At 43.2% G+C, this 27,753-nt stretch overlaps 1 protein-coding gene across 1 annotated transcript in view; it reads left to right on the forward strand.

Moving 5' to 3' along the window:
- Positions 1-614: 614 nt before the first annotated feature.
- Positions 615-27,753, forward strand: part of LOC100380870 (exosome RNA helicase MTR4) — a 53,625-nt gene continuing 26,486 nt past the window's right edge. Inside the window, exons 1-14 of the mRNA XM_014126103.3 lie at positions 615-912; positions 1,500-1,643; positions 4,433-4,499; positions 4,642-4,704; positions 4,853-4,965; positions 5,549-5,723; positions 5,903-6,118; positions 6,608-6,706; positions 7,528-7,648; positions 7,799-7,930; positions 13,587-13,666; positions 16,339-16,449; positions 16,686-16,787; positions 26,188-26,313. Coding sequence (XP_013981578.1) covers positions 821-912; positions 1,500-1,643; positions 4,433-4,499; positions 4,642-4,704; positions 4,853-4,965; positions 5,549-5,723; positions 5,903-6,118; positions 6,608-6,706; positions 7,528-7,648; positions 7,799-7,930; positions 13,587-13,666; positions 16,339-16,449; positions 16,686-16,787; positions 26,188-26,313 — 1,641 coding nt within the window. The 5' untranslated portion in view covers positions 615-820. The remainder of the gene's footprint in view (positions 913-1,499; positions 1,644-4,432; positions 4,500-4,641; positions 4,705-4,852; positions 4,966-5,548; positions 5,724-5,902; positions 6,119-6,607; positions 6,707-7,527; positions 7,649-7,798; positions 7,931-13,586; positions 13,667-16,338; positions 16,450-16,685; positions 16,788-26,187; positions 26,314-27,753) is intronic.

A 27,753-nucleotide genomic window follows, 5' to 3' on the forward strand; every position in this document is an offset into this window, starting at 1 on the left:
CGGTGGAGCATGTGTTGTTCTATTGTTGTAAGTATGCTGAAGTGATGGAAAGATTGAAGTGTGCGGTCATTGGGGTTGAATGGGGTTGGGGGAGGGGGGTTTGGAAGGGATTTGGGGGATGGGGAAGGCTCTATTACAAGTTAGTTGGACTGTTTTTTATTTTCTCAGGTGTACTGAGTTAGGTAGGAGGATTTAGAAATGTTGTAAACAGTGATTGACCACACACTCCAACACAGTAGGTGGCGGCATGCACTTCTAACATTGGTTTGCGGACTGCAGTTATATCATAGAAGAAGAAAACCAGATGCGCACATTGCGAGACTTTTGAGAAAGCTTGCGAAACAGACAAACAGATCTGACCGGGGTTTGAGAAGTCAATGAGAGAAGCAAAAATTGTTCCTGAGTTGTTAATTTTCTCGAAATCTAAAGGCAAAACCTAGATATAAGCCAATGTATTAAATTGCTTAACATGTTATTACTCCAATCTTGCGAGAGTGACAAACTGACACGTTTTTATTATCGTCAAAAACAACATTATATCGAAGGAGTGCCTTTGATTTGACAGCCAGCACATGCGCAGTTCGGCGTGAGACACCCGATGACCGAAAAGTGTGAAAGGGGATTTTTGTTGGAGAAGCAGTTTTATCCTATCGTCATACTGTACTGTCTTTGATAATGCTGTGGCTAGTTTTATGAATAGTAAAACGAGTCTAAAATATTTTTTCCCGTGTTATGACTTGATCGTTTCCGGATGCTGTACAGGAAGTGATATTACTGATACATTTGCATTGTGGGATTTGTGTGCTTTCCTCTTGCAATCATGGCGGATGCCTTTGGTGACGATTTGTTCAGCGTGTTTGATGAAGAACAAACAACTTCAACTAAAAAGAAACTAGCGGTACCTGAAAAGGGGTATGTATGTTATGGGTGTTAACTCAGTTAGGGAGATGTCTATGTCACTACTTGAACTAAACAACTATAAAATGAGAACACGCGCAGGCAGGAATCGGGGCTAAACGTTAGACCTCAATGGTAATGCTACAGTATCTAGCTAGCTACAGCACATTGCCCACGTTTACACCGGCATTGTGTTTGTTTCATCCCAGACCCTTGGTAGTTAGATTGTTGTGTGTTTATTACCTAGCTGATGAGAATAAGCTCTCGCAACATTTTATTTGTTGAAAATGTGAACTATGTTAGTCATGTAGGATGCAGTGCAGTGTGTCAACTATTTATTTTATTTGGCCCTCCATACTCTCCATAGTCATATGTAGTGATTTAGCTATTTGAATATTTTTTAAGTGGTGGTATTGTCCTTGATTTCATATCTGATAATTTTGATGGGCAGGTCTATGTTCCTTAGCTAGATGCCATTACATTTAAATATTCAAATATCAGCCAGAAATGGCAGAGGAATAATACCTACCAACATATGGGGCTGTAAGTCTACTTGTTTCTGTCTTAAAGTAACAGTACCATAAAATATTCCCTTCCACTAGGAAATCGACCAGTAAAAATGGCAAAGGAGGAAAGGATGAGTTCTATGCAGCCAAGAGTAAGCGGGAAGCAGACAACAACGGGACAGATGAGGTGGTGTTTGGGAAGAGGTCCAAGCTGGAGACTCTTTCTACAGAGGAGATCAAGTAAGATTGACTTTAAACAAGGCTAGATTTTTGGGCTAGGGTGGTCTTAGCCCAATATTGGACTAATGGAGCCAAACTTTACTCCTTAGTCCAAGGACCTTACATGTTCTGTTTAAATGGTACGATTCTTGAAACATAAATACCTTTCATATCACATAAAAATAATTTCACAAATGCAAAATACACACTTACTGTAACCTGATCAAATAACATTTTATTGGTCACATACACATTTTTAGCATATTTTTATTGTGGGTGTAGCCAAATGCTTGTGTTCATAGTTCCAACGGTGGAGTAGTACCTAACAATTCAATGGTTTTAACAGTTGCAGCCGACAGTATTTTTTTGGTGACAACATGTTTTGTGGTGTACGTCTTAAAATCCAATTTTATTGGTCATGTACACATGGTTAGCAGATGTTCATGCGAGTGTAGTGAAATGCTTGTACTTCTAGTTCCGACAGTGCAGTAATATCTAACAAGTAATATAACAAATTCACAATGACTACCTTATACACACAGTGTAAGGGGATGGAATAAGAATATGTACATATAATATGGATGCGCGATGGCTGTGCGGCATAGGCAAGATGTAATAAGTGGTATAAAATACATTACTCATCTCATATGTAAACATTATTAACACCTTCTCCACTACTGTCCCGTCGATGTGGATAGGGGGGTGCTCCCTCTGCAGTTTCCTTAAGTCCACGATAATTTTTTTTGTTGCCGTTGAGTGAGAGATTATTTTCCTGACACCACACTCCGAGGGCCCTCACCTCCTCCCTGTAGGCTGTCTCGTCGTTGGTGGTAATCAAGCCTACCGCTGTAGTGTCGTCTGCAAACTTGATGATTGAGTTGGAGGCGTGCATGGCCACGCAGTCATAGGTGAACAGGGAGTACAGGAGAGGGCTGAGAACGCACCCTTGTGGGGCCCCCGTGTTGAGGATCAGCGGGGTGGAGATGTTGTTTCCTACCTTCACCACCTGGGGGCGGCCCGTCAGAATGTCCAGGACCCAATTGCAAAGGGCGGGGTTGAGACCCAAGGTCTCAAGCTTAATGATGAGCTTGGAGGGTACTATGGTGTTGAATGCTGAGTTGTAGTCAATGAACAGAATTCTTACGTAGGTATTCCTCTTGTTCAGATGGGATAGGGCAGTGTGATGGCGATTGTGGTAAGCAAATTGGAGTGGATCTAGGGTATCAGGTAAGGTGGAGGTGATATGATCCTTGACTAGTCTCTCAAAGCACTTCATGACAGGAGTGAGTGCTACGGTGTGTTAGTCATTTAGTTCAGTTACTTTTGCTTTCTTGGCAATAGGAACAATGGTGGCCATCTTGAAGCATTTGGGGACAGCAGACTGGGATACTGATTGATTGAATATGTCCGTAAACACACCAGCCAGCTGGTTTGCACATGCTCTGAGGACGCGGCTAGGGACGCCGTCTGGGCCGGCAGCCTAGCGAGGATTAAAACGCTTAAATGTCTTACTCACGTCGGCCACGGAGAAGGAGAGCCCACAGTATTTGGTAGCAGGCCGTGTCATTGGCACTGTGTTGTACTCAAAGCGCACAAAGAAGTTGTTTAATTTGTCTGGGAGCAAGAGGTCGATGTCTGCGACGGGCCTGGTTTTCTTTTTGTAATCCGTGATTGTCTGTAGACCCTGCCACATACTTCTCGTGTTTGAGATGTTGAAGTGGGACTCTACTTTGTCTCTACTGACGCTTTGCTTGTTTGATTGCCTTGCAGAGGGAATAGCTACACTGTTTGTATTCGTTCATGTTTCCAGTCCCCTTGCCATGATTTAATGCGGTGGTTTGCGCTTTCAGTTTTGCTTGAATGCTGCCATTAATCCACGGTTTCGGGTTAGGGAAGGTTTTAGTAGTCACAGTGGGTACAAAATCTCAAATGCACTTCCTAATAAACTCACTCAGAGTCAGCGTATACGTCGATGTTAAAATCCCCAGTTACAATAAATGCAGCCTCAGGATATATGGTTTCCAGTTTAAGTAGTCCAGTTAAGTTATTTTAGGGCCGTCGAGGTATCTGCTTGGGGGGGATATACACGGCTGTGACTACAATCGAAGAGAAGTCTCTTGGGAGATAATGCGGTCGGCATTTGATTGTAAGGAATTCTAGCTCAGGTGAACAAAAGGACTTGCGTTCCTGTATGCCGTTATGATTACACCATGAGTAGTTAATCAATTCTATTTGCACATAGGTGTTTGGACACATAGCTAATTAGCAAATGTAATCCACTCTTATCTTTTGTCTGTTTTCTGTAAAATAATGCTGTAACATGGAAACCCTACCAATGTGTGTATCAATTGAACTTTTTATTTTTTTTTTTTCAATAAGATAAGACCCTTATGCTTCCAAAACTTTATCGCAAGTGATGCGTGTTAATGTTCAGACCGAGTGTTGCGGCTCTTAAACCCCCCCCCCCTTTTACAGAATACGCCTTCGTCCGTCCATTGATCTTATGTGTAATGGAACTGAGTCATGATCAACGGCTACCTCTGGATTAAATATAGCTACCGCTGCAGCACGGGTTCTAATCCAGCCCACTGCTATTTCTGCACACTCGCTATCTTTCATCTCTACCGACTGCCACACTCCTTAGGAAAAAGAACAATACGGCGAGGCAAGATTAGTATTATTGTCTGGTGTTATTGTCTTGTTATAAACACAATTAGCTTCATGACTATATGATCTGCAAAGGAATGTGAATTATTCTCATGGTTGGTTAATGGATTGAATACTGATGAATGTGAAACTCCCATTTTCAGTCTTGCCGACTGCATGCCCAAAGTGAGGGTGGAGCCGGTTGAGACAGTGGAAGGATGCAACCACGAGGTAAGGGCGCTCACAGGACTTTTGAAATATGAATTTAATGACTTCATTTTTTAAAATTCAAATATAGGCCTACCTAGGTTTCATATTTGAATTTTACAACTTGGTTCCCTTTATGGAAAATCTGCTTTCTTTACCTGAACAGGTGGCCCTACCAGCCAATGAGGATTACACACAGCTTAAGCCTCGTGTGGGGAAAGCAGCCAAGGTACTGTAACGGTACATCAGTCCACTGATTGGATAGGGATACTTTGAGAGCGTAGTCTGAAACTCATGGCCTTCAGCATTGCCTTGTCAAATGACTCCAGTCCACCCATCTGTGTTCCTGCTAACATCAAACTGATCTCTTTTTGCAGGAGTACCCCTTCATTCTGGATCCCTTCCAACGTGAGGCCATTCTGTGTATCGATAACAACCAGTCAGTGCTTGTGTCTGCCCACACCTCTGCAGGAAAGACTGTCTGTGCAGAGTGAGTTTGATATGCTGATACCCTTTCAGTTTTAACACTACTGAGTTTGGCTGATCTAAGCCGAGCTGCAATGTACTGTGCAGCACAGTATGTATCGGGTTAGCAAGATGGTGGGAATAGAGTACGAGTGTGTTCAGATGTTTTGCGTGTTTGTGATGAGTGAAATACTGGATTGTTTTTCAGCAGGGTTTTTAAGAACATTTTTCCATCCAAAACGGTATTTTCAGTGTGAACTTAAACAACTAAAACAAGATATTAAGTATGAATGCATTTTTTTGTAAGATCATCTTTGAGAATTGACAATCACTAAATACAATTTTAAAGTCGGGGAGAATCAAAATGATGCATTCAGGGGTATTTTTGTCATAGCCCCCCATCGCTTTTGTTCTAATGTTCCGCTTATATAGCATAAGCAATTGCAAAATGTGTAGAATTGCATGAAATTAGCTTTAAAACCGCTAAATTGTCACTGCAGCCAACAGGAGGACCTCTAAAATGTTAGGTCGGTGACTGCGCCATTGGCTTCGCCCCCACCAGAAAAAGCCTCTTACTCACTTTCCCTCCCTCTCCCTTCCTCATCCAGGTATGCCATAGCTCTAGCTCTGAGGGAGAAGCAGAGGGTCATCTTCACCAGCCCCATCAAAGCCCTGAGTAACCAGAAGTACAGAGAGATGTACGAAGAGTTCCAGGATGTTGGCCTGATGACCGGTGATGTCACCATCAACCCCACTGCCTCCTGCCTCATTATGACTACCGAAGTATGACGTTACAGCTTCCTGTTATAATTACATTATTTTCGCCAACAATCTCCACTGTGTCTTGTGGGCTGAGCTAGAATATGACTAACTTGTACTTACATTTTTCTCTAGTGTTACTACTATGTCTAGTTTGAAAATGATCGAATATGTTGACATTTTCATTTGTTTCTGTGTTTCAGATCCTGAGGAGCATGTTGTACCGAGGGTCAGAGGTCATGAGGGAGGTGGCCTGGGTCATCTTTGATGAGATCCATTACATGAGAGATGCCGAGCGTGGCGTGGTCTGGGAGGAGACCATCATCCTGCTTCCTGACAACGTCCACTATGTCTTCCTGTCCGCCACCATCCCAAACGCCAAGCAGTTCGCCGAATGGATCTGCCACCTCCACAAACAGGTAAAGAAAAAAAATGTTTACTTTTATCGATGTGTGTGGGCAACCATGGAGCGACCTTAACCCAACAACTAGAGACCTCGTCAAGGGGTTTGAATCGCTTGGGCTAAGGTGTCGGGATGACGGTTTAAGGGTCCCAGGTTCATCAAGACCTGGTTGGGACTACCCTACAATGCATTTCCCTTACCCCATGCCCTGTCTAGTGATCAGCTGCTGTCCAGTCTCCTTCCATTGCCAGATCAACTTCAGTCAGCAGAAAGGCAGGGCCATGAAGGCTGAGAAAACACAGCCAAAAATGTCCCTTGTCTGCTTACATGTGTCTCAAGCATCAGGTGCTCATACAATTAACTTGTTCTTGTCTCCTGTAAGCGTATTTGTGTTTTAACTGTATAGACATGCATCAAGCGTAATTGTTTTAATGAGATGGTTTAAAGAATTTCAGGGATTGTCATTTGGTGCTCATGCTGTTGACTTCCTCCTGTCCCCATGCAGCCCTGTCACGTGGTGTACACTGACTTCCGGCCCACCCCCCTGCAGCACTACATCTTCCCAGCAGGTGGCGACGGACTTCACCTTGTTGTGGATGAGAACGTAAGGAAATACACACAGCTAGAGGTTTCCTCAGTCTTGACTAGGATGATAATACATTACATTCTGCATTTACTACACACACACACACACCGAGATAATGCACAGCCTGTCAGTGGAAATATACTTCATTCGGTTCCTTGTACAATAATTTTATAGATGTAGCCATAAAGATAATCTAGTGCTGTGTTGAGCATTGCTTGCCTCATTCTGTTGACCAGGGCTGGGTTTCCAAAAAGCATCATAGCACTAAGATAATCTTTAGTCAATTTAGTTTCAGTAGAATTGAAATAATCTTAGTGCTACCATGCTGATTGGAAACCCAGCACAGATGCTTTACTGTGCCGGGAACAAACAGAAATCCTCTCATTTCATTATTTAGGTTTGGTTTACAATGTCGGTCAGTGACTAAACATGGTATTAGGCTACACATACAATTAGTAGCTTAGAGTGCGGACCAGTCACACTTCCAGGAATAACTGATGTGTTGAGTAATGGGTCCAGGTGCATAATATCCCAAGATTCCAGACTCGTGATTAGAATGCATCCCGCATCACTGACATATTTCACATTTTCAACAAATAAAATGTGGCGAGAGTTGACGCTCATTAGGTACTAAACACACAACAATCTCACTACCAAGGGTACTGGGAATAACACTTATTTACAAGCATGTTTTATCCTTCACCACACAAGACCCACCTGAGTTGTGGTTAGATCTTAGTCAGTTTGTTACAGAATGTGAAATGAGGCCAGTTTGTCTGCCTGGTGTACTGTAGGGTTAAGGTTGGCTGTTGATCCTTTGCTTGACTTGTCTCCTCCAGGGAGAGTTCAGGGAGGACAACTTCAACACGGCCATGCAGGTGCTGAGAGACACTGGTGACTCTGGAGGCAGCAGCGGAGGGAGCAAATGGGACCCCAAGGGGCGCAAAGGAGGGACACGAGGTGTGTGTGTGACTAAGACCGATAAACCATGATGCTATTTTAGAATAGCGGAAGTATTTATGTGAGTGGTTTTGTCAGGAGATTCAGTGTCATCTAAATTAGGGTTTCAAAATGGTTGCTTTTTTCCCCAACGTGGTTGTTTCTCTTTAGGGCCGTCCAACGTGTTTAAGATTGTTAAAATGATCATGGAGCGGAACTTCCAGCCCGTCATCATCTTTAGCTTCAGTAAGAAGGAGTGTGAGGCCTATGCCCTGCAGGTGTCCAAGCTCGACTTCAACACAGGTATGGTTATCGACATAATGATCTACAGTTTAATAGCCTAACTTTAACGATACTCCCTGCAGGTGTCCAAGCTTGACTTCAATAGCGGTAGCTACTCCTTCAATGAGTGATATGGGTAACACCGTGCCCTAATGGAAATTCATTAGGGCACACCGTAGCAAAGCGCTTTTCAACGGAAAAGGGTGTTCCTTATTGGAGAAGTTCAGGTAGAATCCTCCCTGTTTCAGTCGGTTTTCTCCCGTTTGGTGCCTAATGAATCCAACCATGTACTCCCTCGAAAGGTGGGGCAGTTATAAGTCATGAAGTTTGCTACGGGTGTTTTTAATCATCGGCATCACTCAAGTCATTCAATGTTATGTTTTTTATTAACTACACATCTCAATGTTCTCTCTCCTTGGGGGTGACTGATGATGCTAACTAAATCCACTGATGTGAACGCACATGCCACTCAGAAATGCATAGCATCTGTCAATATAGCACCCTATTCCCTATATAGTGCCATTTCAGACATAGCCACTGAAGGTAGTGCATTATATAGGGAATAGGGTGCAACCTCAGACAGCCACTAAAAGGAGTGCATTATATAGGGAATAGGGTGCCACTTCAGACAGCCACCAAAAGTAGTGCATTATATAGGGAATAGGGTGCCACTTCAGACGCTGCCATAGGTTTGCCACCCAATACTTGACTACACACTCTGTGCCAGTAGGTTATGCAGCCTGTGCTGTTTCGTTGCAAGATGACCCTGAGCAGCAGGATGAATCTGGGCTGCAGATTTAATTGGTTAGGCCTAACTGTGAAGAACACACGTGTCAGAGTCCGCCCTGCATAGCTGGCGAATCTACACGCTTTTGTGTGCGCTCTCGATGAAGTCAGTTAACGTCCAAGAACACAATGCTCTCTTTCCACTGGGGATTATGTGAACGATCTCTCCATCGAGTTGATATGAATATGGGTGTTGTACTTTCTCAGCTGTTTGTAGATGTTCGCTGATCCACTTATGGCGATACTGCCCAGTCGGTCTCTGGAGGGAGGAGAGATGACAGTGTATTGCTAAAGATGGAGCAGATTTATCTTGGCTTGACTGGAGCCAGGCCCTTGGCAACAGAGATTTCTATCCCCCCCCCCATCCTGACCACAGGAGGATTCTGTTTGTAATGGAGTTCACTTCAGCATGCGCTCCAGTTCCCGAGCAAATATTTTTGACGTTGTGCGTTTCTCGCTCACTTGGTTTGGTTTTTGCTTTGCAACACACTGACACATCTTGTGTAAGATATTCCATTTACACAAACAAACTATTTGACTACACGGTGTGTGATTTATACTGAAGATTTTCTGAGAATTCCTCAAGACCTATCTAGACGGTGCTAGTGCTCTCGTTTGAGTGAAGTGGCTATGTTATGGAAAGTCAAATACTTTGGTGCTCCGTCTTGCTCTCTTCTGAACCTAAAGCCTGTTTTATCACATTACTTAATACATGAGCATTTTTCTTTTTAATAAGCAGCAGCCCTGCTGCTGGCCAGTCTTCAGGTTTAGGCTAGCTATTATGTCTCTGTGGTGTAAGAGGGTGGTAGTAGCCTAATTGGAGCCATGTTCCGCTCCCCCTCCTGACTCCATCTCTGTCTCTCTCTCTCTCTCCATCTCTCTCGCTGTCTTCCTTTAATAAACTGACTGGGGTTTAATCTTTTGTTTCTAGGCTGTGTTTATGGAACTGTCAGTCATGGCTTACTATGCGGCTTATGGTGCCTGCATGGCTTACTCTGCATGCAAGGCAGCTGTGTGACACTGGATCGGGCCGCTTGGCTCTGGACTAGAGCTTGGACGATAAACCTGAAAATTACCAACATTTTCTTCCTCTCTTACCCGTCTGTGATTTTTCTGTGTTTTTTGCGACACAATATTCCGGTAGATTGTTCTAAAACCATTATTTGGTCAACAATAATAGCACGAATCAACATATTGCATAGGCTATGAAAGTATTTGCCTGTGCTTGTTTCGCTGTCAGCTGCGGACTTTCGCTCTCTCTCCCCGCTGTGCGTACAGAGGTGGTGGAGATGCATTCTGAGACACACAAGCATATAACCGTTGCTCAAAATGCTATTGTAGGAAAACATATATATTTTTAAAGCAAATAACATTGTTTTAGTTAGGCGACTTACAGCTTTCTGTGAGTATATTATCTATTTTTCACCTTTTTATATTGAGTTCATAGCACCACTTTACAACCGGAGTAGGCTGTAGTCAGACCCGTGCAGGGCGCGCCATTTGCAGTGGATATGCCTGCATCAAGTAGCGCTGTAAAGTTTTTGTAGGACCTTATCCATATTATAGCCTTTAGCCCAATATGCACGAAGATGTCGTCAAATTCTCTGAGGAGCCAGGTTGCACATCAAAATATCAGTCATGCATTTCATGAATATGAAATAGCTTGCTTTTTTAATCATAGGTTACCGTCTGTTGTCTTACTTTGCACCGGAGAGAAAAAAAATTCTATATCCCTGCCGCTAATGTAAAGTATGGGCTGGCGTGGTTGTGAAGCTGGTTGGACGTACTGCCAAATTCTATAAAACGTTGGATGCATCTTATGGTAGAGAAATGAACATTCAATTCTCTGACAACAGCTCTGGTGGACATTCCTGCATTCAGCATACCAATTGCACACGCTCTCAACTTGACATCTGTGGCATTGTGTTGTGACAAAACTGCACATTTTAGTGGCCTTCAACTGTCCCCAGCACAAGGTGCACCTGTGTAATGATCATGCTGTTTAATCAGCTTCTTGATATGCCACACCTGTCAGGTAGATGGATTATCTTGGCAACAAATTTGTGCACAAAATGTGAGAAATGGAACATTTCGGAGGTGATTTATTTCAGCTCATGAAACATGGGACCAACACTTTACATGTTGCGGTTTATATTTGTGTTCAGTATATAATGGTTATCATCTGATGAAGTCACACTGTTATATAAATAGTATATCAGACAGGTGGGCTTTATAATAAATGATAATTATTTTCTGGTGCTGACCTGGTTACTATGGATTGCTGGTGTGGTCATGCTGACACCGCTAGCTCTACGTTACACACTACTCAGGCGCCTCTTGTGCCCGTAGTCGCATGGCAGTTATGTGGTTGTGTTTAGAGTTTAACATGTGACTGTTTCTGTTATGAGATCTCCGAGCCAAAACGGTATCCATGTGTATATTAAATTACTCTTGAGATGAGTTTCTCTATGTGATGGAAACTAGTTTGTGTGTATGTGTAGGCCTACGTGTGTGTGTGTGTATTTAAAGTGTTTACGTTTGGGCCCAGTGCCAGAGAGCTGACGTAAGCCAGTGGCCTGCCTGTAGGCTGTGGTTTGTTTGTTTTCTCTCTTGTTCTGTCCATGTGTTTTTACTGCTGCCCTGGGACTGTCCTCACTCTGCAGTGTACGCCTTCTCGGGGAGCAGTGGACCGTGGCACAGCCTTACTATGGCCACTTGCAGCAATAACTAGAGGTCGACCGATTAGGATTTTTCAATGCCAATACCGATTTATTGGAGGACCAAAAAAGCCAATACCGATTAATCGGCTGATTTTTTTTTTATATGTCTTTGTAATAATGACAATTACAACAATACTGAATGAACAATGAACCCTATTATTTTAACTTAAGATAATATATAAAATCTATTTAGTCTCAAATAAATAATGAAACATGTTCAATTTGTTTTAAATAATGGAAAACACAGTGTTGGAGAAGAAAGTAAAAGTGCAATATGTGCCATGTAAAAAAGCTAACGTTTCAGAACATGAGAAAGCTGGTGGTTCAATATTCCCAGTTAAAAAGTTTAGGTTGTAGTTATTATAGGACTATTTCTCTCTATACCATTTGTAATTCATATACCTTTGACTATTGGATGTTCTTATAGGCACTTTAGTATTGCCAGCCTAATCTTGGGAATTATTGGCTTGAAGTCATAAACGGCGCTGTGCCTCAAGCATTGCTAAGAGCTGCTCGCAAAGTGCTGTTTGAATGAATGCTTACGAGCCTGCTCCTGCCTACCACCGCTCAGTCAGACTGCTCTATCAAATATCAAATCATAGACTTAATTATAATAAACACACAGAAATACAAGCTTTTTGGTCATTAATATGGTCAAATCTGGAAACTATAATTTCGAAACAAAACGTTTATTCTTTCAGTGAAATACGGAACCGTTCCATATTTTGTCGATCGGGTGGCAACCCTAAGTCTAAATATTGCTGTTACATTGCACAACCTTCAATGTTATGTCATAATTATGTAAAATTCTGGCAAATTAATTATGGTCTTTGTTAGGAAGAAACACAGTTCGCAATGAGCCAGGCGGCCCAAACTGTTGCATATACCCTTACTCTGCTTGCATTGAATGCAAGAGAAGTGACACAATTTCCCTAGTTAATATTGCCTGCTAACATGCATTTATTATAACTAAATATGCAGGTTTAAAATAATATACTTGTGTATTGATTTTAAGAAAGGCATTGATGTTTATGGTTAGGTATATTTGTGCAACGAATGTGCTTTTTTTGCGAATGCGCTTTTTGTTAAATCATCATCCGTTTGGTGAAGTTGAATTAGGCTGTGGTTCGATGATCAATTAACATGCACCGCATTGATTTATATGTAACGCAGGACAAGCTAGTTAACCTAGTAATATCATCAACCATGTGTAGTTAACTAGTGATTATGTGAAGATTGATTGTTTTTTTTATAAGATAAGTTTAATGCTAGCTAGCAACTTACCTTGGCTCATTGCAGCCACAGGGTCCTTTTGACGCTGCACTCACGTAACAGGTGGTCAGCCTGCCACGTAGTTTCCTCATCGATTACAATGTAATTGGCCACAATTAGCATCCAAAAAGGCCGATTTACAGACGGTTATGAAAACTTGAAATCGGCCGTAATTAATCGGTCGACCTCTAGCAATAACCTGAGAAACCATTACTCAACTAGAGAGCCAGCCCTGGTTAGGCCTACATCTGTGACAGGCAGCTGGGTGGAGGGTGAGGAGAGGCACACTCTGATGCACATTAGCTTACACCAAACTCGTTCCATTGAGGGCAGAGTGTCTGCTTGTTTATTTCCTGTCCAATTAACACCTAGGCAACCAGGTGAGGGGAGTTCCTACAAATGAGTGTCCTTGGTTGGTCAATTAAGTACAAGGGTACAAGTGCAGACAGCCCTCCGTGGAATGATTTTGACACCTGTGGCTTAGTCTTTGTGGTGTGGAATATATGGAAATGATAATCAGATCTGCATCAGACCTACAAAGCCTGCATGATTCACACAGAATGGGGCTGAATTCTGCATCTCTTTCTCAGTTGATTTCTATTACACCATTGCATTGTGGTTGGCTGACGGTTGAGAAGCTAAAACGCACTCTTATCACATCCAAACAACTTTGTCTACCAATGACGTTGGATCCATATCAAGCATGAGTGCTTTTCTGTATTTCTACAAAGTATTCAACATTGGCCTCAGACAGAACAAAACACACTCTCTGCTCTGACAGAAGGATAACTTTTAGCATTTGAGTGACTCTTCCATCGGTCAGGTGGCAGAAGGCACAAGTCTGATTTGTTAACTAAATGTGTGAATGAATATGTAAATCTGTTCGTTTGTTTTTCCAGATGAGGAGAAGAAGCTGGTGGAGGAGGTGTTCAACAATGCCATAGACTGTCTGTCTGACGATGACAAGAAGCTGCCTCAGGTGAGTACTTCTCATTGATTGATTTGAAAATATACTGAACAAAAATATAAACGCAACAATTTCAACTATTTTACTGAGTTATAGTTCATACAAGGAAATAAGTCAATTGAAATAAATTCTTTAGGCCCTGATCTATGGATTTCTCATGACTGGGCAGCGGCACAGCCATGGATGGGCCTGGGAGGGTGTACGCCCACCTACTTAGGAGCCAGGCCTACCCACTGGGGAGTTTTTCCCCACAAAAAGGCTTTATTACAGACGTAAATACTTGTCAGTTTCACCACCTGTCCTGGTGGCTAGTCTCAGACGATCCTGCAGGTGAAGAAGCCAGGTGTGGAGGTCCTGGGCTGGCGTGGGTACACGGGGTTTGCTGTTGTGAGGCCAGTTGGACGTACTGCCAAATTCTCTAAAATGACGCTCTCATCACGCTAAGCTTTGAAATGCTGTGAAGCGTCACTATTTCATACACGCAACACAATCATTTTATACGTACAACACAATGTCAATAGAGGCACCAGGAATGCATCTCCATCGCGTTGAACGGCACTAATAAAGAAGTCTGAAAATTCGGTCGCGATGTTTATGGTTGTCTGTGGATATCATAACTCCACCACTTAAGACACAGCAAAGAGCAGCCTGAATGTGAGCGCTTGTTCCGAAATGGTGAGAAACTCAGCAAAAAAAAGTCCTCCCACTGTCAACTGCGTTTATTTTCAGCAAACTTAACATGTGTAAATATTTGTATGAACATAACAAGATTGAGACATAAACTGAACAAGTTCCACAGACATGTGACTAACAAATGGAATAATGTGTCCCTGAACAAAGGGGGGGTCAAAATCAAAAGTAACAGTCAATGCAGCTGGTGGCCACACCAGATACTAAGTACTGCAGTGCATCTCCTCATGGACTGCACCAGATTTGCCAGTTCTTGCTGTGAGATGTTACCTCACTCTTCCATCAAGGCACCTGCAAGTTCCCGGACATTTCTGGGGGGAATGGCCCTAGCCCTCACCCTCCGATCCGACAGGTCCCAGACGTGCTCAATAGGATTGAGATCCGGGCTCTTCGCTGGCCGTGGCAGAACACTGACATTCCTGTCTTGCAGGAAATCACGCACAGAACGAACAGTATGGCTGGTGGCATTGTCATGCTGGAGGGTCATGTCAGGATGAGCCTGCAGCAAGGGTACCACATGAGGGAGGAGGATGTTTTCCCTGTTACGCACAGTGTTGAGATTGCCTGCAATGACAACAAGCTCAGTCTGATGATGCTGTGACACACTGCCCCAGACCATGACGGACCCTCCACCTCCAAATCGATCCCGCTCCAGATTACAAGCCTCGGTGTAACGCTCATTCCTTCGACGGTAAATGCGAATCTGACCATCACCCCTGTTGAGACAAAACCACGACTCGTCAGTGAAGAGCACTTTTTCCAGTCCTGTCTGGTCCAGCGACGGTGGTTTTGTGGTGAGGACCTGCCTTACAACAGGCCTACAAGCCCTCAGTCCAGCCTCTCTCAGCCTATTGCTGACAGTCTGAGCACTGATGGAGGGATTGTACATTCCTGGTGTAACTCGGGCAGTTGTTGCCATCCTGTACCAGTCCCGCAGGTGTGATGTTTGGTTGTACCGATCCTGTGAAGGTGTTACACGTGGTCTGCCACTGCGAGGACGATCAGCTGTCTGTCCTGTCTCCCTGTAGTGCTGTCTTAGGCGTCTCACAGTACGGACATTGCAATTTATTGCCCTGGCCACAACTGCAGTCCTCATGCCTCTTTGAAGCATGCCTAAGGCACATTCACGCAGATGAGCAGGGACCCTGGGCAGCTATCTTTTGGTGTTCTTCAGAGTCAGTAGAAAGGCCTCTTTAGTGCCCTAAGTTTTCATAACTGTGACCTTAATTGCCTACCGTCTGTAAGCTGTTAGTGTCTTAACGACCGTTCCAAGGGTGCATGTTCATTAATTGTTTATGGTTCATTGAACAAGCATGGGAAACGGTGTTTAAACCCTTTACAATGAAGATCTGTGAAGTTATTTGGATTTTTACGAATTATCTTTGAAAGACAGGGTCCTGAAAAAGGGACATTTCATTTTTTTCCTGAGTTTATTTTGGAGGTTCTAAAAGTAGCTTTTTAAGAGGGCACTGTAAAAGTTTCCACACTCTCTTTGTGTGGCTCCTTCTGGTGGCTTTGATTACACGCACGCGCACACACAGTATTTTCGTTTCCCTTAATGCCGTAAGTTCAGGCTGTATTGGATTTGTTCTTCTCTGCGGTTATTTCTCATAGTGTAGTTTCGTTAGATTCAGCGGTGGTCGTTATTTTGTAGAGTAGTACAGATGTCAGGAGAAGGCTGCTATGCTATGAAAGCCGGCTCCGCAGGCTTGTTCACGGTCACGACCATGTGGGATCGTGGCTCTGCTAGGGTCAGAGGAGGACAGGCACATTCTTTCTATTGTCCTTGAGATGGATTGCTGCCTCATTCTAGTGTGAGCAGCTTTTGTATACATTTGATCTTACTTGATTGTTGTATGGCTTCACTTTGATTTCTATTGTAGACTGTGCCAGCTTTGGCTTTGTTCTGCTATCTTTGGCATATCTTGGTGCTATCATTGACAAGAAATGTGTTATTAATCAAATGTCTTATTATTCTTGCTATGCGTTTCCAGGTGGAGCACGTCCTGCCTCTATTGAAGAGAGGTATAGGGATTCATCACGGAGGACTGCTCCCCATCCTAAAGGAAACCATCGAGATCCTGTTCTCTGAGGGGCTACTCAAGGTAGGCCTGTCTGGAGCTCACATGGATCTCTCTTTGAATTATACCAAGCGTTGTCACTCACCATTCTGTGCTGGCTCGGATATCGTCGTTCCAGCAACTATTATGGATGCATCACAAGGCCAGTACAGCTCTGCTCATCTCAGCTCTGTAGTGTGAAAAGGCTATAACCCGAAGGCCTTGCTTTGTGTTTCAATAGGAGTAAGTATGCTGAATGTGATATTATCCTCTCTCCACAGGCCTTGTTCGCCACAGAGACCTTTGCCATGGGCATCAACATGCCCGCCCGCACTGTCCTGTTCACCAACGCACGCAAGTTTGATGGCAAAGACTTCCGCTGGGTAATACTCCTTTTTTTAAAAAGCCTACTGTTACTTACTTAGCTACTACTTTATCATTAGGGATTTAAAGATTCACAGATATACATCGGTCCCGGTTATGAGGGTTATGAGTGCATCTGTCCTCGGGACCACAAGCCATCGGTTAAGAAATCGATTCAAACGTTTTAATCGCTAGTTCACTGTAATGTTTTGCACATATTACTATACCTTCGGGAAATACCTCAACTGCATCCTCTCCTTCAGTGTGGAACTAAGCATGTAATTGTGTTGACACTTGTTGATCTACAAATCATTTTGCATGCCAAACAACCCCAGGCCTAGTCAAACTGCGCGCTGTGAGCAGCTTCTCTCGCTGACCAATGAGGTTGGCCTATTCCGTATCTTGTATACAAATGTTTGTTAAATGGTTGCGCAATATTAGGCTTTATTAGTTGAGTGACAACAATGTTATTTGCTAAGTAATGTTTTGGAATCAAATACGCTGTTAAATTGTTTTACCTGAATGAAAGTAACCTTAGCTACCGCCGGGGAGACAACTCTCATCTGGTTATAGCCTACATGCTAATTGGGGCAACTCATCTCCATCAGTAGCAGATTTTAATGTAGAATGGAAAATGTTAGCGCGTTGAATCATATCGAACCTAATCTCATCAATTCGTTCTTCTAATCAAACCGAATTACACTGGATCGTTTCAAACTAAAACGTATTGTTCCTGTATCGAGTCGGAGCCCGTGTATGTAGATATGTATCAAATGGTTTTGAAAGGGAACGATGCACATCTCTATTGATAATCTTAGTTCATGGAGGAACATAGCCCACTGTACGGTCATAGTATTCCCCTTCCAGTCAATGAAGTGTCCAGTTGATCTTCCAAAGTTCTCAATCCCACCTGTTTGACTGGCTAAACCCAGGACTGTGATTGTGTCACGTTAGTAAAGACAGGGTCATATCATTATGTTAGTGACTGACTGACTGACTCATGGGGGCATTTTATTCATTACACAGTTTCATCTAGGGCTGTTACGGTGACCTTATTACCGCCACACCGGAGGTCATGATGGCAGTCAAATTCCACGTGACCGTTTAGTCACGGTAATAAGGGGCGGCAGGAAGCCTAGTGGTTAGAGCGTTGGTCCAGTAACCGCCAGGTTGCTAGAGCGAATCCCCGAGCTGACAAGGTAAAAATCTGTCATTCTGCCCCTGAACAAGGCAGTTAACCCGCTGTTCCTAGGCCGTCACTGTAAATAAGAATTTGTTCTTAACTGACTTGCCTAGTTAAGTAAAGGTTAAAAAAAAAAAGCTCTGATGCTGCTGTTGGTCATTAGTAGCCTACCAAACTTGCTAACTGCCTGGGACTCAGCACTCTATTGTCCTTCTAATCACTCTGACATCAATGCAAATGCTATCGAAAATCTAATCAAACACTTCATGAGAGCCCATGAGCTCATGTTGTGGAACATTTCTGTAGGCTTTGGAATTGCGGGAGAAAACAGAGTGATGGCCTCTATTAAAAAGAGGAGGATCCCATGAGCTTTCTATAGGCTAGGTCTATTATATTTCTCAACTTTCCTAATGTTAATCACATTGGTTCTCTTTGCAACGGGTATAGCCTACCTGGCTGGCATGAAATTGAACCACAGGAGAAGCGTCGTCCAATCGCTATTTAAGTGCATAGATGACATGTATTTTTTTCCCCTGCCCCCATTTTGAGAAAGGTGTATGATAATAGTTCATTCTAAATCAAAACAAATTTCACACAGTGTGTGTGGAAAGTGCCCTTAACTTTTTCCACTTTTTGTTAGGTTACAGCCTTATTCTAAAGTTGTTGTTAATTGTTTTTTTTCCTCATCAATCTACACACAATACCCCATAATGACAAAGCAAAAACTGCTCTTTTTTTCTAATTTAGAAAAATAAATAAACGGATCACATTCAGACCCTCAGTACTTTGTTGAAGTACCTTTGGCAGCAATTACAGCTTCAATTATTCTTGGGTGTGACGCTACAAGCTTGGCACACCTGTATTTGGGGAGTTTCTCCTGTTCTTCTCTGCAGATCATCTCAAGCGCTGTCAGGTTGGATGGGGAGCATTGCTGCACAGCTATTTTCAGGTCTCTCCAGAGACGTTAAATCGTGTTCAAGTCCGGGTTCTGGCTGGGCCACTCAAGGATATTCAGAGACTTGTCCCGAAGCCACTCCTGCGTTGTCTTGGCTGTGTGCTTAGGGTCGTTGTCCTGTTGGAAGGTGAACCTTCGCCCCAGTCTGAGGTCCTGAGCGCTCTGGAGCAGGTTTTCATCAAGGATCTCTCTGTACTTTGCTCCGTTAATTTTTCCCTCGATCCTGACTATTCTCCCAGTCCCTGCTGCTGAAAAACATACCCACAGCAAGATGCTGCCACCGCCATGCTTCACCATAGGGATGGTGCCAGGTTTCCTCCAGACGTGACACTTTAGGCGAAAGAGTTCAATCTTGGTTTCATCAGACCAGAGAAGGATTACTTAATCCTATCCCAGGTATTCCTTAAAGAGGTGGGGTTTCAGGTGTCTCCGGAAGGTGGTGATTGACTCCGCTGTCCTGGCGTCGTGAGGGAGCTTGTTCCACCATTGGGGTGCCAGAGCAGCGAACAGTTTTGACTGGGCTGAGCGGGAGCTGTGCTTCCGCAGAGGTAGGGAGGCGAGCAGGCCAGAGGTGGATGAACGCAGTGCCCTTCTTTGGGTGTAGGGACTGATCAGAGCCTGAAGGTCTTGTAGCAGATGCGAGCTTCAACTGGAAGCCAGTGGAGTGTGCGGAGGAGCGGTGTGACTTCACTTGTAGCCTGTGAGAGAGACTCGATCACGTGACTGAGAGCCATGTAAGAGTTGTGCTTCGGTGTGCCCAGCCGGGAGTAACTCCAAATTAAGCCTAAAGGAGAACCTGTTTCTTTGTTAACCTCTTGGGGCTAGGTGGGACGCTAGCGTGCCACCCGTGGTGCACTCCATCAACAGCAGGTGCATTTCAAGAGCGGCAAATTTGAATCCAAATAAATGTCAAAATTCAAATTTTTCAAAAATACAACTATTTTACACCATTTGAAAGATAAACATCTCCTTAATCTAACCACGTTTTACAATTTCAAAAAGGTTTTACGGCGAAAGCATAAATTTAGAGTATGTTAGGACAGTACATTTACAAGAGTTGTGTGTAATGTTTTGTCAAGTCAAAGACAGGGTCACCAAAACCATAAAACCAGCTAAAATGATGCACTAACCTTTTACAATCTCCATCAGATGACACTCCTAGGACATTATGTTAGACAATGCATGCATTTTTAGTTCTATCAAGTTCATATTTATATCCAAAAACAGCGTTTTACTATGGCATTGATGTTGAGGAAATCGTTTCCCTCCAATAACCGGCAGTCAAGTCAGCATCACAAATTAAATAATTAAAATTAGAAAACATTGGTAAAATATTATATTGTCATTTAAAGAATTATAGATTTACATCTCTTGAACGCAATCAACTTGCCAGATTTAAAAATAACCTTACTGGGAAATCACACTTTGCAATAATCTGAGCACTGCGCCCAGAAAAATACGCGTTGCGATACAGACTAGACGTCATGTTGGGGAGATCTAAAATCGAAAATACTATGTAAATAATCCATTACCTTTGATTCTCTTCATCAGATGTCACTTCCAGGTATCACAGGTCCATAACGAATGTAGTTTTGTTCAAAAAAGCTCATCATTTATGTCCAAAAATCTCCGTCTCGTTAGCACATGATGTAAGCCAGCCGGACTTCTCGTCATGAACGAGGGGAAAAAATATATTTCCGTTCGTTCAAACATGTCAAACGTTGTATAGCATAAATCATTAGGGCCTTTTTTAACCAGAACATGAATAATATTCAAGGTGGACGAATGCATACTCTTTTATAACGTATTGGAACGAGGGTACCCAACATGAACTCGCGCGCCAGGTGTCTAATGGGACATCATCGTTCCATGGCTCTTGTTCGGTCAGATCTCCCTCCAGAAGACTCAAAACACTTTGTAAAGGCTGGTGACATCTAGTGGAAGCAATAGGAAGTGCCAAAATATTCCTAAGCCCCTGTGTTTTTCAATGGGATAGGTTTAAAGTCAATACAACACATCAGGTATCCACTTCCTGTCAGAAAATGTCTCAGGGTTTTGCCTGCCAAATGAGTTCTGTTATACTCACAGACACCATTCAAACAGTTTTAGAAACTTTAGAGTGTTTTCTATCCATATATAATAAGTATATGCATATTCTAGTTACTGGGTAGGATTAGTAACCAGATTAAATCGGGTACATTTTTTTTATCCAGACGTGCAAATGCTGCCCCCTAGACCCAACAGGTTAAAACTTCGTAGGGCTCAAATCCCGTTAACGGGATTGATTTGACAACAGCCAGTGAAAGTGCAGGGCAACAAATTCAAACAGAAATCTCCATAATTAAAATTCCTCAAACATACAAGTATTATACACCATTTTAAAGAAACCTCTTGTTAATCCAACCACAGTGTCCGATTTCAAAAAGGCTTTACAGCGAAAGCACACCATATGTTAGGTCAGCGCCGTCACAAAAACATACAGCCATTTTCCAGCCAAAGAGAGGAGTCACAAAAAGCAGAAATGGAGAGAAAATTAATCACTAACCTTTGATCTTCATCAGATGGCACTCATGGGACTTCATGTTACACAATACATGTATGTTTTGTTCGATAAAGTTCATATTTGTATCCAAAAATCTCAGTTTACATTGGCGCGTTATGTTCAGTAAGTTTTGCCTCTAAAACATCCAGTGATTTTGCAGTGAGCCACATCAATTTACAGAAATACTCATCATAAATGTTGATGAAAGATACAAATGTTTTACATAGAATTGAAGATGGACTTCTCCTTAATGCAACTGCTGTGTCAGATTTCAAAAAAGCTTTACGGCAAAAGCACACCATGCGATAATCTGAGTACAGCGCTCAGCCACCAAAACAAGCCATACAGATACCCGCCATGTTGTGGAGTCAACAAAAGTCAGAAATAGCATTATAAATATTCACTTACCTTTGATAATCTTCATCGGAATGCACTCCCAGGAATCCCAGTTCCACAATAAATGTTCGTTTTGTTCAATAAAGTCCATATTTATGTCCAAATACCTCCTTTTTGTTCGCGCGTCTAGTACACTAATCCAAATGCGCAAGGCGCGAGCACAAAGCCCAGACGAAAAGTCCAAAAACGTTCCATTACAGTTTGTAGAAAGATGTCAAACGATGTATAGAATCAATCTTTAGGATGTTTTTATCATAAATCTTCAATAATATTCCAACCGGATAATTCCTTTGTCTTTAGAAATGAAAGGGAACGCAGCTCGCTCTCACGACCGCGCGCGTGACTTAGCTCAAGGCATTCTGCCAGACACCTGGTTCAAACAGCTCTTATTCTCTCCCCCTTCACAGTAGAAGCCTGAAACAAGGTTCTAAAGACTGTTGACATCTAGTGGAAGCCTTAGGAAGTGCAATATGACCCCATAGACACTGTATATTGGATAGGCAATCACTTGAAAAACTATAAACCTCAGATTTCCGACTTCCTGGTTGGATTTTTTCTCAGGTTTATGCCTGCCATATGAGTTCTGTTATACTCAGACGTCATTTAAACAGTTTTAGAAACTTCAGTGTTTTCTATCCAAATCTACTAATTATATGCATATTCTAGCTTTTGGGCCTGAGTAGCAGGCAGTTTACTCTGGGCACCTTATTCATCCAAGCTACTCAATACTGCCCCCCAATCCCAAAGAAGTTAATCGCTCAACACAAAATAGCCGCATGTGCGCACTCCCTCAAATACTTTGGAGAAAATATCCTGTTTTATTGAGCTATATTCAATTGTATTCTTCATACTATAAAATAATGCCACAGAATTCTAAGCACATCTTGTCTGCTAAATTAGTGTAGCCCATAGCCAGATCAGGACCTGACAACGCAGAGTCTGTTCTTCTGAAGTAGACTACATTTTCTTCATATCATGTTTCTTTAGATCTGTCTAAAATAAATTATGGATTTATTGTGATGGATTTAATTTATTAGACTTTTTAAAATGTAGATGTTTCAAAGGTCTGAATCAGTGGCTTGTAGGCTATACGTGGAAGCCAGGGGATGCTAAATGTGTTTGAGACAGTTATTTGCTTGACAATCACCGGCTGACAATTTAATTTCCGCCACAGCCCTAGTTTCATCACTCCCTGGAATGATTAATAGCCATCATTAGGTTTAGATAAACACAGTACACGTGTCTCAAGCTGGGTAATCCCTGTTATGTTGCAACCAGACCGACAGATGAACCCAGGGTTAACTTGATGTAGTGCAGAGCGCTCTCTGACTTTTTCATTTTGAGGCTTCCTCATCATTTCCGCTGCGTGTTTGTGTGACACCTTTATAAAGCCACGGCGGGAGCCAGGGAAGCTCTGACAAAAGATAAACGGCCACGTATTGTTTGTGAGGAGCTGGGGGACACAGGGCTGGTCGTGAATCAAGCTGTTGGGAATAAAAAGGCTAGATTATTACCCCTTTGGCTCGGGGATGGGGAGAGAGAGAGAGGAGAGCGATTGCTCGCTAGATAGAGGGCGGGAGAGAGAGAAAGGAAACAGTTGTCCAAGAGGCTTACGAGGAACATCTGGTGTGGGAGAGCTGATGCCAGAACACCACGCATGCAGTCAAGGCCTTCCTTCCTCCTCTCCCTCCATCACAAAGCAAAAGGGAGAGATCCAGGGCCCCTTCATGGGGTGACTGCCCCCTCTTAGCTCTCTTCTGGCTCTGTCATGGTGTGTGCGCGTGAGTCTCTCAGAGATATAAGGAGAGAGTAGAGCCCCGTGCCAGTGTTAAACTCGGGACCAAATGTTGTCGAGCACCAACAATGCCCAAGAGATTAGAATTGAATCTGCTTGACAAAGGCATAAAAGGAAGTGTTTGGATTAGCTCGTTCGTGGCAGAGCCAGTAATGTTTAGAAGTCCGAGACCAAATGGAATCTGGCGATTTTAATCAGGGCCATGTGTGGCAGGCAGCTTTAGTAAAGCAGAGGGTTTATAAACCAAGTGGCAAATCAAGCCGTTGCAGCTCTTCTCCATGTTAATGTTCTGAAGAGGTGTTAGTGCACGTTGCAACTAGTGCTGGCACAATTACCGTATAACCTACGGTTATGGATGATGACCGTCATGAAAATAAAATTACCATAATAACCGGTTTACATTTTTTTATATGAATAATTACACACACACACACACACACACACACACACACACACACACACACACACACAATGCATTCGGAAAGTATTCAGACCCTTTTACTTTTTCCACATTTTGTTACATTACAGCCTTATTCTAAAATGTATTGTTTTTTTCCCTTAATGTACACACAATACCCCGCAAATGTATAATAAAAAAAAAACCGATTTGCATAAGCGTTCAGACCCTTTACTCAGTACTTTATTCTCTGCAGATCCTCTCAAGCTCTGTCAGGTTGGATGGGGAGCGTTGCTGCATCTATTTTTCAGTCCCTCCAGAGATGTTTGATCGGGTTTAAGTCTGGGCTCTGGCTGGGCCACTCAAGGACACCACTCCTGAGTTGTCTTTGCTGTGTGCTTAGGGTCGTTGTCCTGTTGGAAGGTGATCCTTCTTGGTCAAATAGCCCTTACGCAGCCTGGAGGTGTGTTGGGTCATTGTCCTGTTGAAGAAAACGAATGATAGTCACGCTAAGCGCAAACCAGATGGGATGGCGTATCTCTGCAGAATGCTGTGGTAGCCATGCTGGTTACGTGTGCCTTGAATTCTAAATAAATCAGACTGTCACCAGGAAAGCACCATCACACCACCTCCATGCTTCACGGTGGTAATCACAGATACGGATATCATCCCTTCACCTACTCTGCATCTCACAAAGACACGGCGATTGAAACCAAAAATGTGGACTAAGCATACAAAAGGCCAGATTTCCACCGGTCAAATGTCCATCGCTCGTGTTTCTTGGCCCAAGCAAGTCTCTTCTAATTGGTGTCCTTTAGTAGTGGTTTCTTTGCAACAATTCGACCATGAAGCCTGATTCACCCAGTCTCCTTTGAACAGTTGATGTGTGTTACTTGAACTCTGAAGAATTTATTTGGGCTGCAATTTCTGAGGTGGAGTTAGCTCTAATGAACTTATTCTCTGCAGCAGAGGTAACTCTGGGTCTTCCTTTCCTGTGGCGGTCCTCATGAGAGCCAGTTTCATCATACCGCTTGATGGTTTTTGCAACTGCACTTGAAGAAATTTTTAAAGTTCTTGAAATGTTCTGTATTGATTGACCTTCATGTGTTAAAGTAATTATGGCCTGTTGTTTCTCTTTGCTAATTTGAGCTCTTCTTGCCATAATATGGACTTGGTCTTTTACCAAATAGGGCTGTCTTCTGTATACCACCCCGACAACTGATTGGCTCAAACGCATTAAGAAGGAAAGCAGTTCCTCTAACTTTTAACAAAGCACACCTGTTAATGTAAATGCATTCCAGGTTACCTGTTCCACAGGGATGCTGGCCCATGTTATGTCCAATGCTTCCCACAGTTGTCAAGTTGGCTTGATGTCCTTTCGGTGGCGGACCATTGCTGATTATTATATTTTATTAATGTATTTAACCTTTACTTAACTAAGCAAGTCAGTTAAGAACAAATTCTTATTTACAATGATGACAGCTTACCGGGGAACAGTGGGTTAACTGCCTTGTTCAGGGGCAGAACAGATTTTTACCTCGTCAGCTCTGGGATTCAATCCAGCAACCTTTCGGTTACTCGCCCAACGCTCTAACCTCTAGGCTACCTGCCGCCCCACATGGAAAACTGTTGCGTTTAAACAACCCAGCAGCGGTGCAGTTCTTGACACAAACCGGTGCTCCTGGCACCTACTACCATACCCCCACTTAAATCTTTTGTCTTGCCCATTCACCCTCTGAATGGCGCACACACAATCCATGTCTCAATTGTCTCAAGGCATACAAATCCTTCTTTAGTATGTTTCCTCCCCTTCATCTACACTAAACAGTCTAGCTTTAGGAACAAACCTCCAATCTCTGTTTCAGAGGAATGCATTTGACATCTAAAAGAGAATCGGCCTTATTTGAGTAAATGAATCTGATTCCGTACACATTTCTAATGACGATTAGGCCAAATAATTTACCGTCTGTCATTGGTACTAGCTCCACATTTCTGAACTACTTCTCCCACGCAAAAGATGTCCATGCATGTGTGAATATTGACGTGGCTGCTATTTGTGTGCCTGTGAGCGAGCAAGCATGTGTGTTTTGACAGCTGTGACTATTATTAGTGACAATATTAATGTGCTGTGCTCTCCCTCTCTCTCTGTTAGATCACGTCTGGTGAGTACATCCAGATGTCCGGTCGAGCTGGCAGGAGAGGGATGGATGAGAGGGGTATCGTCATCTTCATGGCGGATGAGAAGATGAGCCCTGCAGTTGGGAAACAGCTGCTTAAGGTACTGAATAAACACAGACTGCACAGTGGGGCTTTGAATAACAGCTGTATGTGTGCCGTTTTCATCCAGAAGGATCATCCTCATAGCTTTTCTCCGTGTGTGTACAGTATGTCAATACACGCATGGATGATTGGGATGCCTGCAGTGTTGGCATTGATCTGATATCTTTTATTTTTATTTTTTAGAGGTTATATAACGCGTCTTAGTATGTACACTATATGAGTCCCAGAACACCTAGTAGTCCAGTTGTAAAACACTTTCAGCACCAGATCAGTTACTCTTGAATCTTGCACTAATCCTAACCCCCTGCTGGGATGATCTCACAATGGTTCTCGGGCCAAGACATCTCCCCTAGTGTTTTTAAAACGACGCAGTCCTCCCCTCCACACACTGTCCGAGTGACGTACAGGCTCTATGAATGATTGCACAGAGCGGGGGTAGAGAGGGCAGGGGTTTACAAGCACAACCTGAGCCAAGAACCCTAATATTCTCCTGAGCCGCAGTAATGGAGTGAGTCGGTCGTTTTGGGGTTCTCTACTGGGTCACAGAGCTACTTCCCGACCCTCGGGTCATTTACACGCACGCACACACACAGAGAGCGAGACAAGGACAGATAGACATGCCTGTGTAGAAAAACACTTCTCCTAAACTGTAGCTCATTCCTGACCTTTAGGTCATTTGCAAGGACACACTCACTCAGCTGCAGCCAAACACTTCTCCTAACCTATAGGGAGTCCTTAGTCTTGATATAATCAGGATCTATCGGCTCTTGGTTTGATTAACTGACTCTCACGTTCAAACCTCAAGTCTTTGGAGTCTTAATACAATCAGGGACCCTCTGGACCCTTGGTTTGGTTAACTGGCTTGCAAGCCTGAAACCCCAAAGCGCAAACCTTTCTTTCCATTTAGGTGGTCCTGTAGTTTAGAGGTTCTCTCTGGGGTACAGTCTGTCCTCCATCTCTTCCTGGTCCCTTGTGTCGTTGGTCCTGGGTTGAGGCCCATTAAGGCTTGCACAACACCATCTTTCACAGACAAAAGGGCAGTTAATCTTGGTCTTAACCAGTGTTTTCCTCCTTTCCACTGTCGGCTATACAGCCGGTTACACAATCATTTTCGGCCGGATACTTTTTCATCTTAAATTAAGTAGGCTTTTTTGTTTTACAATTCGCAAGTCAGAAAATAACTCAACTGAGCCACCTCCTGCTAAAATAAGTGATGCGAATTGAAAAGTAGCCTAGTTAATTCATGTTAGAAAATAAATCTGCAGAGCCCTCTCCTGCGAGAATGAGCGATATGTGATTTATAGATGGGACAGGCGCCTGTCAGTCACAAAGTGAGCGATGACGGGGAAACACTGATGGTTTGACAGTCTGCTGTCTGTTCCTCCTGGTACCTGGGTGTGTGTGTTGACGCTGTGGTGGTTGAAGTCTAATTTCTTTA

The sequence above is a fragment of the Salmo salar genome, chromosome 01 (genome assembly GCF_965601325.2).
Source record: "Salmo salar chromosome 01, fSalSal1, whole genome shotgun sequence".
Lineage (NCBI taxonomy): Eukaryota > Metazoa > Chordata > Actinopteri > Salmoniformes > Salmonidae > Salmo > Salmo salar.